At 35.1% G+C, this 12,373-nt stretch overlaps 1 protein-coding gene across 1 annotated transcript; it reads left to right on the top strand.

Annotated features, from left to right (window-relative positions):
• Positions 1 to 5,333: 5,333 nt before the first annotated feature.
• On the top strand, positions 5,334 to 8,682 carry LOC112029888 (uncharacterized protein At2g29880). The gene is made up of 4 exons (XM_024062571.2): positions 5,334 to 5,873; positions 5,992 to 6,093; positions 6,703 to 7,029; positions 7,756 to 8,682. Exons 2-4 carry the CDS (start codon positions 5,992 to 5,994, stop codon positions 8,329 to 8,331), a joined length of 1,005 nt encoding a protein of 334 aa, XP_023918339.2. The 5' UTR covers positions 5,334 to 5,873; the 3' UTR covers positions 8,332 to 8,682.
• Positions 8,683 to 12,373: the final 3,691 nt, after the last annotated feature.

Below are 12,373 nucleotides of genomic sequence, written 5' to 3'. Positions count from 1 at the left end.
TGCAACAATAGGATCAACCACAAGTTCTTCAATCACTCATGGTGTCAATCCTTCGTTGCTGCTATTGTCAAATATGGCAAGTATGGCTACTATGAAGCTTGATTACAACAATTATATGGTGTGGAGACATCAAATTAAAGTGATCTTGGTAGCATATTCAATGATCAATTTCATCAATGATGATGATCGAGCTCCAGATCCATTTCTCAAGGATAGCTCAGGTAATTTTACAACTATGGCTAATCCAGAGTATTTTCAATGGAAGAGTCGTGAGCAAGCCTTATTCACCTTCCTTAACTCAACTCTTTCTCCGTCAGTCTTGGCACTTACTGTGGGTTAGAAGTCTGGGAGAGGTGTTTGGAAAGTGCTTGAGAAAAGGTTTGCATCAGTATCACGATCTCATGTGCTCAGTTTAAGGGATGAGTTAATGAGTATCAAGAAGGGTTCAAAATCAATGGATTCTTTCGTCCAACAAATTAAGGAGGTTAGAGATAAACTGGGGGTTGTAGCAGTTTGTGTTGATGAGGAAGAGCTAATCCATCTAGCTCTTGAAGCTCTGCCTCCAGAATATGATGCATTCTGTTCTATGATTAGAACCAGAAATGATATTCTTACTATTGAAGAGTTGAATACACTCTTAAATGCTGAAGAGAGGTCAATCAAGAAAAGGTTTAATCATTCTGTTCTTAGAGATTCTGCATCATTTGCTATGGCAGCCAATCAATTCAATCAAAACTTTGCAAAAGGAAGAGGCAAGGCTAGGAATTACAAAGGTCGTGGCAATGGAAGAGGTGGTGGAAATCAATTTTCTGGTGGTGGTCAATTCTATCACAATCAGTTTCAGTTTCCTGGTAATGGTAGTGGTCAGTTTCAAAACACTAATAATCCAGTGGAACCTCAATTCTTTCCACAGAACAAGCCTTCTTTTCCTCAAGGACAGAAATTGCCTGTCAGATTTGTGGCAAGAATGGTCATTCTGCTTTAGACTGTTATCACAGAATGAATTTTGCTTATCAAGGTAGGCATGCTCCAGCTAAACTTGCTTCCATGGCTGCAAGATCAATGGCTGCAACTTCAGGTGCTAATCAGAATCAAAATTGGTTGACTGACATTGGTGCCTCTGATCACATCACATCAGATTTGTCCCAACTTTCTCTTGCTCAACAACCTGCAACTGGTGAGTCTGTAACAGTTGGCAATGGGCAAGATTTACCAGTGACACACATTGGCAATGGTAAGCTCATCACTTCCTCTCATAATTTCTGTTTAAACAATATTCTTAAAGTTCCTAGTATTGCTTCCAACTTGCTAGCTGTTCACAAACTATGCCTTCAAAATAATGCATTTTGTTATTTTGATGCATATCGGTTCTTAATTCTGGATTTACCTACGGGGAAGGTTCTTTACAGAGGGCTGAGTAAGGATGGAGTTTATCCTATACCCTCTTCCACTTTGCCTTCCTCATCTCATCCTCATTCAAATTCCAGTGGTTTTGATGCACTGTCTCCACAGTCCTTACTATGGCATAATAGGCTTGGTCACCCTTGTGCTAAGATTTTACTTTCAGCTATGTCTTCTTTTCCTTTAGTTAAAGTGTCTTGTGTTAGTGACATTTGTTCTAAGTGTACTTCTTGTATAAGTGCTAAAATGCATAAGACTCCTTTTCCTACTCATGTATCAAATACTAAATATCCTTTTCAATTAGTGCACTCTGATGTATGGGGCCCTGCTCCTGTGACTTTTGTTCTTGATCATAGATTTTATGTGATCTTTATTAATGATTTTACTCATTTCACTTGGTTATTCTTGTTGAAAAGAAAGTCTGATGTGTTTCAAGTTTTCCTACATTTCAATTCTTTGGTTGAGACCCAATTTAATGCCAAAATCAAAACACTAAGATCAGATGGTAGGGGTGAGTTTGTTAATGCCAATTTTAAGTCTTTTTGCTTAGAACATGGCATTCTCTATCAATTTTCTTGTCCTTACTCTCCTTAACAGAATGGTGTTGCTGTGAGAAAGCACAGACAAATTGTGGAGAGTGCTTTATCCATGCTTCATCATTCCAATCTCTCTTCCTCTTATTGGTCTTATGCTTTTACTACTGCTGTGTACCTACTTAATAGACTTCCATCTTGTGTTTTGCAATTTGTCTCTCCTTGGGAGAAATTGTATGGTCACACACCATCTCTTCATGCTTTAAGAACCTTTGGTTGTGCTTGTTATCCTTTATTGAGACCTTATGCCTCTCATAAGTTTGATCCTAAATCTAAGCAATGTATCTTTCTTGGTTACCCTCCTCAGTACAAAGGTTATATTTGTTTGGATGTTCTTACTGGCAAAATTTACGTTTCCTGCCATTGTGTCTTTGATGAGTCTGTTTTTCCTAGTTTTCCTGTCCCTAGTGCTGAATCACCTTCTTCTTCTTCTACTACTTTTTCCTCTGATGTGTGGTTTTCCTTTCATCCACTTTCTTCCTTGGGTATTCCTCAATCCAATCCCATTTCTTCTACTGCTTCTAATTCAGCTGAGTCTACTTCTTGTTCTAAGCACTCTTCTTCCATTCCTTCTTCCAATCTTTGTCCTATTTCTCTTGAGTCTAGTCTTTTTGTTTCCACTGCTGCTCCTAGTCTGTCTATTTCTATACCTGCACCTGCCCCGGTGACTACAAATGCCCATCCTATGCTTACCAGGTCCAAGAATAGTATTTCCAAGCCTAAGGTGTTTACTGTTCAGACTGATTACAGTTGCACTGAGCCTCCTTCATACTCTATTGCTTCTAAGTATTCTCATTGGGTTAAAGCTATGGATTTTGAGTTTACTAGTTTGCAATAGCAGCATACATGGTCCTTAGTTCCTTTGCCACCTGATAAAAATGTTGTGGGGTGTAAGTGGGTGTACAAAGTTAAGAGAAATAGTGATGGTTCTATTTCTAGATTCAAGGCTAGACTTGTTGCTAAGGGTTACTTACAACAATATGGTCTAGATTATGCTGAAACCTTTAGTCCAGTGGTGAAGCCTACAACTGTGAGGATTATTCTTGCCGTGGCAGTTCAGTTTGGTTGGTCTCTAAGGCAGTTAGATGTATCTAATGCTTTTCTTCATGGGGTGCTGCAAGAGGAGGTTTATATAAGTCAACCCCCTAGTTACAAGGATATCTCCAAACCTCATCATGTTTGCCTCTTGCACAAAGCAATCTATGGTCTAAAACAAGCTCCTAGGGCTTGGTTTGACAGCTTCACCACTCAGCTCTTCCATCTGGGTTTTCATGCTTCTTATGTAGACAGTAATTTGTTCATTCACATTCATTCACAGCAGGTTGTTTACTTACTTTTGTATGTAGATGACATCATTATTACTGGCAGTGATAAGGCTCTTGTTGCTGATATTATCACTCAGCTTGGGGTTTCATTTGCTCTCAAGGATTTAGGTCCTTTGCACTATTTTCTGGGGTTGCAGATTAAGTATTCTGGTGATGGTGTTTTTGTGCATCAGTCCAAATATGCCAAAGAATTGTTGTCTAAATTTCATATGATGGACTATAAACCTTGTTCTAATCCATGTGTATCTTCTCAATCTCATGCTCTTGCTGTTAGCCCTCTTCCCTCGGATCCCACAGCCTATAGAAGTCTTGTTGGTGCTTTGCAATACTTGACATTTACTAGGCCTGATTTGAGTTATGTTGTCCAGAAGGCTTGTCAGTTCATGAGTAAACCTTCTCAACTTCATCTTGTTGTTGCTAAAAGGATCTTGAGATACTTGATGGGTACATTACATAGAGGGATTTACTTTAGGCCTGGTTCTCTCACTCTTTCAGCTTATTGTGATGCTGATTGGGCAGGGGATCCTGTAGATAGGAGGTCCATTACTGGCATGATTGTTTTCTTAGGCAATTCTCCTATCACTTGGTCTGCTAAGAAGCAGTCTGTTGTGTCTCGGTCTTCCACTGAAGCTAAATACAGGTCTCTTGCTCATACAACAGCTGAGTTATATTGGTTGCGTATGCTTCTCAAGGACTTAGGGGTTTATTTGCATCACCCTCCCATTTTATGGTGTGACAATGTGTCAGCCCTTGCTTTGGCCTCAAATCCTATTTTTCATGCCCGAACTAAACATATAGAAGTTGATTATCATTTTGTCCGAGAAAAGGTGTTGAATAGAGATATGGTTATCAAGTACATTTCTACCTTGGATCAACTGGCTGATATATTCACTAAAGGCTTGCCCTCTCCTCGATTCCATGCTCTGTCCTACAAACTCATGGGGACTCCTCCCCTTCGTTTGAGGGGGGATGTAAAGAAGGATGGTGATTCTGTCAAAACAGAGCTTGAACGACTTGTAGTTTAGCAATAATATTGTAATCTTGTATGTAGCTTAGCATCACAGACTTAAGTATAGAATTAGTTGTAATGCAGTCCACGTGTATGTATTCTGTTAGAGTATAGTTGCAAATCAGTTAGGATTAATTACCCTATATAATTGGGGATCTGATGTAATCTATTTCATTGAATGAAATTCAGTTTTTCTATTCTTTCTTCTTCTAGAATTTCTCTCTAAGAATATCAGAGCTCTTTCACACCTAACTGGGATTGCTATCTTAAAAATTTGTAAGACTAACAATACAACTCCAAAATATTAAATCCGAACTACAAACACAGATAGCATGGTTGATAGGACCTACTTCTAATTTGAATGTTCCAAGATTTAATAATCTTTAATCTTAACATCACTTCTTAGTTCTTACCTAACTCATCAAGCAAAACAACAACTGGGTACATCTTTCAAAAAATCCTTACAGCTACATAGCATTCTTTTTCCCAAAATCAAGTAATAAATCTTCTCCATCAAAGACGTCTATTTTTTTTCCCTCTATTTTTAGTTTTATATATAACCTGCTTGAGCTTGACCTGTAACAAGTTTTCATTAAAAAAACTTGTGTGTTTATATTTAGCGGTTAGTTTATTTCTCAAAAAAAAAAAGATTAATATTAAATAAAGAACTGGGATTAAAACAAATGAAATCAATGGTTGAAATTTAAGTGGGTACCAGTGATACAGTTCATAAAAAATAACCTTAATATATATTTTTTTCGCTGAATTAAAGAATAACCTCGATAGTCAATAAAAGTAGAGATCACTCTTCCCACGAAGTTTCCGCAATTGCAATTTTCCAATGAGGGTGCTTTACACGTTCAGCATTTACCATAAAGAGAGAAAGTGGAGATCACTTTTGACTTTTCTTCTTTCTTTCTTTTTTTGACAACGCGCATTCATGTTTCTAACTTCTGACTTCTCACTTCTCTCCTAGTGCTTTCCAAAATGGCAAAAAGTTAAGGGCCCGTTTGGTCACCCTTTTCAAAACACTGTGTTCAGTGTTTAAACACTGAACACTAGTGTCCAAATTTTAAAACTTGTGTTTGGCACGCACGTTCTGGAACAATTAGTTTGAAACGTATTGTTCAAAACACCCAACTTGAACACTGATTTTTGAAATCACGTCCGAGCTGATTTTGAACAACAAAAATACATTTCAATGGCACTTTGGTAAATAAAATTGAACACACCTTGGGCCCCACCTGATCAGCTTTTCTTCATGTTTGTCTCCACCTTTACTCTCATCTCTTCAAAACCCCCCTCTGGTTACTCTACTCTCATCTCATAACTCCCCTCAACCTCCATCATAACTCCCTCACTGACCCAGCAGAGCTCGCCCTAATCTCACCGATCCAGCGCGATTCCTCACTGACCCTCGTCAACGCGTCTTGTACACACACTGCATCACCAACCGAGAGTCAATCACATTAATAACCCACCTCAGAGTACTACGAAGCTGCTACTGGTTTTGCATTACTCGGACAGTCCGAAGGCTTTGGGCAGGTAAAGATTTTTAAAATTTCAATTACTTCTTTCAGCTTTCTTTCACATCCCAACCATATTCAGATCAGTTCTCATTATGAAAGGTTTGGGCTTATTTATAATCCCACATATTCTTCAGATGGAAAGAGAGCTCTCATCCTCATCCAGCTTTGAGAGAGCCTGTGCGTCCTCCTCTGCATCCTCCTCTGCTTCGTCCTCTCCCCGTGTTGTTCCCTTACTGGTAGGTCTCTCTAATATGTGAATCAATTTGGTTGTTCAATATGTGAATCATTTTTGCTTGTTGTGTTATAATTTTGGGGGTTTTCCCGTGCATTTCCTCTTCATTTTGTGGGCTGTGTTGTTGCTGATTTGAACTTCAGATCAGTAGGTGTAAGTGTTTGTGTTTCATTTGACGAATCATTTTTGCTTGTTCTGTGATAATGTTGTACCTACCTCATGCATTTTCTCTTCATTTTATGGCCCCCGTGTTGTTGTTGATGTGAACTTGAGATCAGTAGGTGTAACTAAGTTTCTTTTGACAAAATTATATATAGTGAATGTTTTTTGCTTGTTCTGTTTTCACTGTGTACCTAGGTCATGCATTTTCTCTTCATTTTGTGGCCTCTGTGTTCTTGCTAATGTGAACTTGAGATTAGTAGGTGTAAGTGTATGATAAACTGATGTGTATACAATGCATACCTATGTATTTTTTTTCTTTAGTTTTGTTCAATTTTCTCTTATATGCCTGCTGCTTTGGGTCTTTTAGTGAGTAGGAAGTTAATTTTTGTTCATACATATTATACAATTTCAAATGATAAGGGCCCAGTAAGTATACCAAACATTTATTTAGATGGAAGAGAGAATGACTGATGCTGAGGATACGAGGTTGTGGCCTGAGGCAGTCGAGAAACATTTCATTGATATCCTGTTAGAAGAGGATGCTAAAGGGAACATGCCCCAAGGGCAGTTCAAGACTGGAACTTGGACAATCATAATGACTGAGTTTAACCATCTCACGAACAAAAATTATAACAAGACACAACTGACACAAAAATATCAACGACTGAAAACTCGACACCGCACATTCTCCCAGCTCATTGCACGTACGGGAATAGGATGGGACCCCATTTCAAACACGGTGACAGCCAGTGAGGAAGCTTGGGCTGCTGCATTTGCGGTAAGTCCTTTAACATACTCCAAAAATTTCTTACAATTATATATATGCATAGTTTATGGTTGTAATTCAAATGATGCTGAAATCTACCTTCTGTGGCTGTGATGGACAATGGTTGATTTTGAGGTTAAAAATATGAATACGAAGAAAATAATATTTAATTGAAATAGTGATGTAGTGTTCAGGTTCATATATATCTTTGAAAACATAAATAGTTAGTGGAGGTTTTTTGGACGTTCTGTCTTTGTATTGCTGTGACTGAGTGTTATTCTGTTTAGATGATTCTTTTTATTATTGATTTGAAATATTCCAGACTTGTCAATGTTAGTTGAATTTTCTTAAAAAAAAGATTGGTTACAAATATTTGTTGGATTTTCTTAAATTATGTGCAAAGCTGTTGTGTTAAGATGATTCTGTTGGTTAGATGATTCTGTTTAGATGATTCTGTTGGTTACAAATATTGGTTACAACCATCTCACTTGTTGGAAGATATGTTGATTGAAAGATGCTGTTGTGTTAAGTAATGAATTCTAAAAATTATATTAATACTATAGAAAACAAATATGTGATTTCCATATCAACTTAATAGGGTTATTATTACTGTTACTCTTTTTGTTTTTGTTATGTAAGAGTGGATGATTATTATAGGGTTATTATAATTACCTATCTAATTTGTATTGGGTTTTATATGAATACGTCCTCTAACCCAATATATATGGTTGTTAATAGGTCAATCACAAATTCAAAGAGTTCAAGAAAAAGGGGCTGAAACACTATGACCTGTTGGGGAGACTTTTCAATTCTAACACAGCCACTGGTTTCCTCCAAATGTCATCTGCCCAGCCAGCTCCCAATAGTGACGAAGAGAGAGAGCTGGATGCAGCCTTTCTATCATCGGGGGTGCATGTCACTGTGAACACTGAAAGTGTTGATGATGTGGAGGAGCTGCCCACACCAAGTGAAGCTCAAAGCCGGAGGGTTGCTGAAAAGCGGCCAGCTGACCTATCTAGTTCAAGTGGAAAAAGGAGGAAAGGGCACTCCCTTGAAGGCATGACTGAAGCTATTTGGGGGTTTACTGACATGAGGAACCGGAGGGGGAAAAGGTCCATTGACACTGTGGGGGGTGACACTGACTCTGTTACAGAAGCTATATCACTGCTCAACCAGTACACCGATGTGGATCATGTCACATATTGCAAGGTTGTGCAAGAGCTTCATAACTTCAAGAGTAGGGCAGCTTTTTTTGCTATGACAGTCGAAAGGAGAAGGGCTTGGATTGAGTTCATTGGGGGTGGATTGCAGTAGTTGTGGAGGTGGTTGAGACTGTGCATCTGTGAAAGACAAACTAGGAAGTTAATTAGTTTACTTATTTTGGTTTAATGTGAATTGGCCAAGTATGTATTATGTTAATATTTTGGACAATGTTTGCATGCATATTTTGGACAATGTTTGCATGTTACCTTCTAGCATTATTACTATATGGAGGCGTTGGACATCTATGCAAGTTATGTAAAAAATATGGGCTATTTGTTTCCTGTGGCCTTTATGCTGTGTAAATTGCAATTGTTTTGTTGTTTAGCAATTGCAATTGCTTTGTTGTAGCTTTGTGATATTTTGTCTGGTGACATATGTATATATATATATATTTTAGATAAATCAGGTGCTCTTTATGGAATTTTGGGCAATGTTTGCATGCTAGCTTCCTTTATTATTGTGTACAAGAGTAATGTAGTTTGTGTATGTGTTTTTTGAGTTCAATGTTGGTGCTAAACTGCTAATGTGATAAGTTTGTCATAGGAGTATACCTGAACTTAGCATAACCCTCTATGGTTTGTTTTAGAAGTTGGATTTCAGCTTATGGACTTGGATATGAGAGTTCTAAATCCAAATTCTTTATTTTCGTTACTTAAAAAGAGATGAATTTCGATGTAGCCCAAATCTAGTCAAAGTTGTTGATTTGAAAAAATTCTCTCTTCCACAGCTTGCTTCTTGTTCACCCTTCATCCAGCTGTAATAACGTTGAAGCTGAAACCACATTGGCATTAAGGTTTGCCTCTCTCAACTCTTCTCATTCTCTTAAACTTTGTATCTCTCCTTTTCTATAGTACTTTTATGTGAGTGTTTTTATTTTTCATGTGATTTTTATTTCCATCGTGATTTTGATAGAGTGGGGAAGAGTTGAGTTTTTTTAGCAAACTTTTAGCAAAAAATATTTCACGAAAAAGCTAAATAAGTTAGTCTTAAATAAATACAGTTGTTCAAATTACCTTAACTGGATTCAATCATTTCATAATTAAAAAATGTTACTAAAATTTATGGCTTCAACTTAGTAAAAACTACAAAGTGTCACCTCATAGTAGATAAGGAGAAAGCATGTTTAATTTTATTTTTTATTTTTCCGTTTTTTGTTTTTTTGTTTGTTTTTTTTTTTTTTTTCCTGGACAGTTGCTAGCTTCCTTGACAAATTTATGTTATCCTAGTTTTTCTTGACAATAAGATGCCACCTGGTGGTATGTATTTGTGTTAAGAGTATATGTTTCGTGAGATGGTAAGGCTAGAGGGATAAGGGATTCATCAAAGGGATGCAATTAGATGGATTTTTTTCAGACGGTTCTTTTGATGAATTTATTGCCATAGTCAATAAATTCTAATTTACAATTTTACATACCTTGAGAGAGAACAAAAATGGGGCTTAATGTCTTTGTCAGTGTGATGTCCCATATTGATTGAATTAGTAGAGTGTAGAGTGTATAGTGTGGATCTATGTTGGGTCTCACGTTGTAGTTTTTCTTCACAAAAAAAAAAAAAATTTATTTATTTTAGCATAGCATTTAACATTACATTTTATATCTGATCTCTTATTTTAACACAACATCCATTAAAATAACCTAAAATAACATCTACCGTCTATTAAAAAATAAAAGTAATAAAGATAGATTAAAGAATTAAATTATTTTTTTTTTCCTTGATTTTAAATCAAAATGGTTTGTTATTGTGGTTTTTTATTTTTTGAGTTTAAAAATGTTAGGATATTGTTGAGAGGATCATAATCAAACTTATTTTAGCTGAGGTTTAAAAAAATTTAGGATTAACATGTTCAAAATTTTATTTTAGGGTGGTCAAAATATATATATATATATATATGTATATATATATATATACAGTTTTTTTTTTTTTTTTTGGCCACCAAGTGGAGCTGTCCAAGTGTGTGTGAGTACGCGCAATAGACATTTCCCCAAAAAAAATTTGTAAAGAATCTCCCCTTCTTTACAACAATGTTCTTATTTATAGCCTTTTGCATGCGTTGATTTTATCATATTTACTAAATCAAGTGGAATATCATTGGATCACTTTGGTGGCACTAAGGGTTGAAGTTTTACTGCTAAAATTTACATAATACAAAGCTGAAATTGGTACGTGTTCACAGCAAAGTCCACCTAGCACATGCAATAAAATCCAGCTATCAATTGTCTAAATTTCCAACATCTAGTTACTTTTTCTAGAGAAACATATAACGAACACAAGTTAAATTATTAGACACCTAATTAGAGTATTCAACAAATATATATATATATAGATATATATTAGACACCCAATTGATAGTCTTGTGGGTCCTGGGATTTCTCTTATGAGATTAAAATTCTAAAAAAATTTTAGAATAATTTTATCATGAAGTTTTTAAAATTTTATTCATTCATATTAAAATAAGGGGATTTGATTTTGACACTTCATCAAAATTTAAACAAATATCAACAATCACCATTTTTGTATTTATTTAATCCAATTCACTTATTTTAGAAATGGATGAATAAGAGTTTAGAGATTTCATAGTGAAGTTACTCCAAAAACTTTAGAAGATCTAGATGTTTATGTCAATGGGGTATTCTATTGCCCTTTTGCCGAAAACAGTGGACTTCTACAGGTTTTCGGGATAGTTTAAGGGTGTTTGTTTTAGTTTATTTTCTCTTTATTTATAGTTTTTGTTTTTTTTTTTTTTTTTTTTTAAGTTGAATTTTTTAACAAGTGTGAATTCACAATAAGTTTAGAGTTCTCACAAATTTTGGACAAAGGTTGACCACAAACTTAATTATATTTTTGTAGACTCAACCTACAACTCCACATAATAATTTTTTTATTAAATATAAATTTTCTTTATATATTTTGTTATACTTGTAAAATATCAAAAAAATAAAAAAAATCAATAAATTTATTATCAATTAAATATTTAAATTTTCAATTTTTATAGTCTAAAATAAACTTATTACTATGAGCGATAAAGTAACTGATTTTATTACTTATAAACTATTAAGCTCAATGTTTAGGCTCAATTCATGCTCAAGTCGTTCTATGAACTCTTTTAACTTTCCCCTAAGTTATTCTATATTAAAGATTTTTGAACCACATGTCTCTCTCACTAGTGGGAAATCCCACACCAATTCTTTCTCTTGTCAAAAAAAAAAAAACATAATCACACATCGTTGTAATCAGAAATACAATAATATACCATGTAGCATCCTACTCATGGTGTATGAGTTTCATAACTCTAGGAAACCCCCATATTATGAAGGAGATTTATATATACTGTACCATTTTTTTTATATCCTCCACGCTTGCAAGGTTTTCAACAAATCAAAAATTAATAGTTAATTCATCAATCAAATATTTAAATTTGAAGCCTTTGTAGTCTAAAGTTATTCATAATAGGTATGTTTGTGAATCAAATAATAAATAATATCTTATTAGCACAGAATTTCACATTCAAGTTAAGAACATAAAATACGTATGGCATAATGTAGTCAAAATATATAACTGTGTTTTTTTTTTTTTTTTTTATAAGAGTTATAATCCTTGGCTACAACCAAGTTTCTAGCCAAATTCTGTCATTCTTTTAATTTTTTTTTTCTTCTTCTTGTTTTTGTTTTTGTTTGTATTTGGGTGGTGTGGGTTTTGTTTGGATTTGTCTACGTGGGTTTGTATCTATTGTAAGGCTAGGACTTAGGAATGGCAATGTTGTTGAATTTTTTAATTTTTTAGGAGTTATAAATGAGGTTTAGTAAACTGTGTTGGTTCAGTTTTGTTACGGAATTGTTGAATTTTTTTATAATGTTAAAGCCATGCAGCCGTATATATACATGCAGCCATGCAGAAACCCCCATATACTCGCTTATATATACATGCAACGATATATACTAATTTATATATACGCATGTTTATATATATAGATACAATAATATAGATATATATATATATGTATATACATATAGCAACATATATATATGTGTGTGTGTGTGTGTGTGTGTACTTCTTTATAGTGGCTGATGTGAACTCTTTGGCTGCCCACAGGTCT

The sequence above is a fragment of the Quercus suber genome, unplaced genomic scaffold (genome assembly GCF_002906115.3).
Source record: "Quercus suber isolate HL8 unplaced genomic scaffold, Cork oak 2.0 scaffold_285, whole genome shotgun sequence".
Classification (NCBI taxonomy): domain Eukaryota; kingdom Viridiplantae; phylum Streptophyta; class Magnoliopsida; order Fagales; family Fagaceae; genus Quercus; species Quercus suber.
The sequence above is the reverse complement of the archived record's forward strand: the minus strand, read 5'-3'. Positions and strand labels throughout refer to the sequence as shown.

Excerpts from the sequence above, each read along its gene's own strand:
- LOC112029888 (XM_024062571.2), top strand. The coding sequence starts at position 5,992 with ATGGAAAGAGAGCTCTCATCCTCATCCAGCTTTGAGAGAGCCTGTGCG. Across the intron at positions 6,094-6,702 it reads CCCGTGTTGTTCCCTTACTG|ATGGAAGAGAGAATGACTGA; the intron begins GTAGGTCTCTCT and ends ACATTTATTTAG. Across the intron at positions 7,030-7,755 it reads CTTGGGCTGCTGCATTTGCG|GTCAATCACAAATTCAAAGA; the intron begins GTAAGTCCTTTA and ends GGTTGTTAATAG.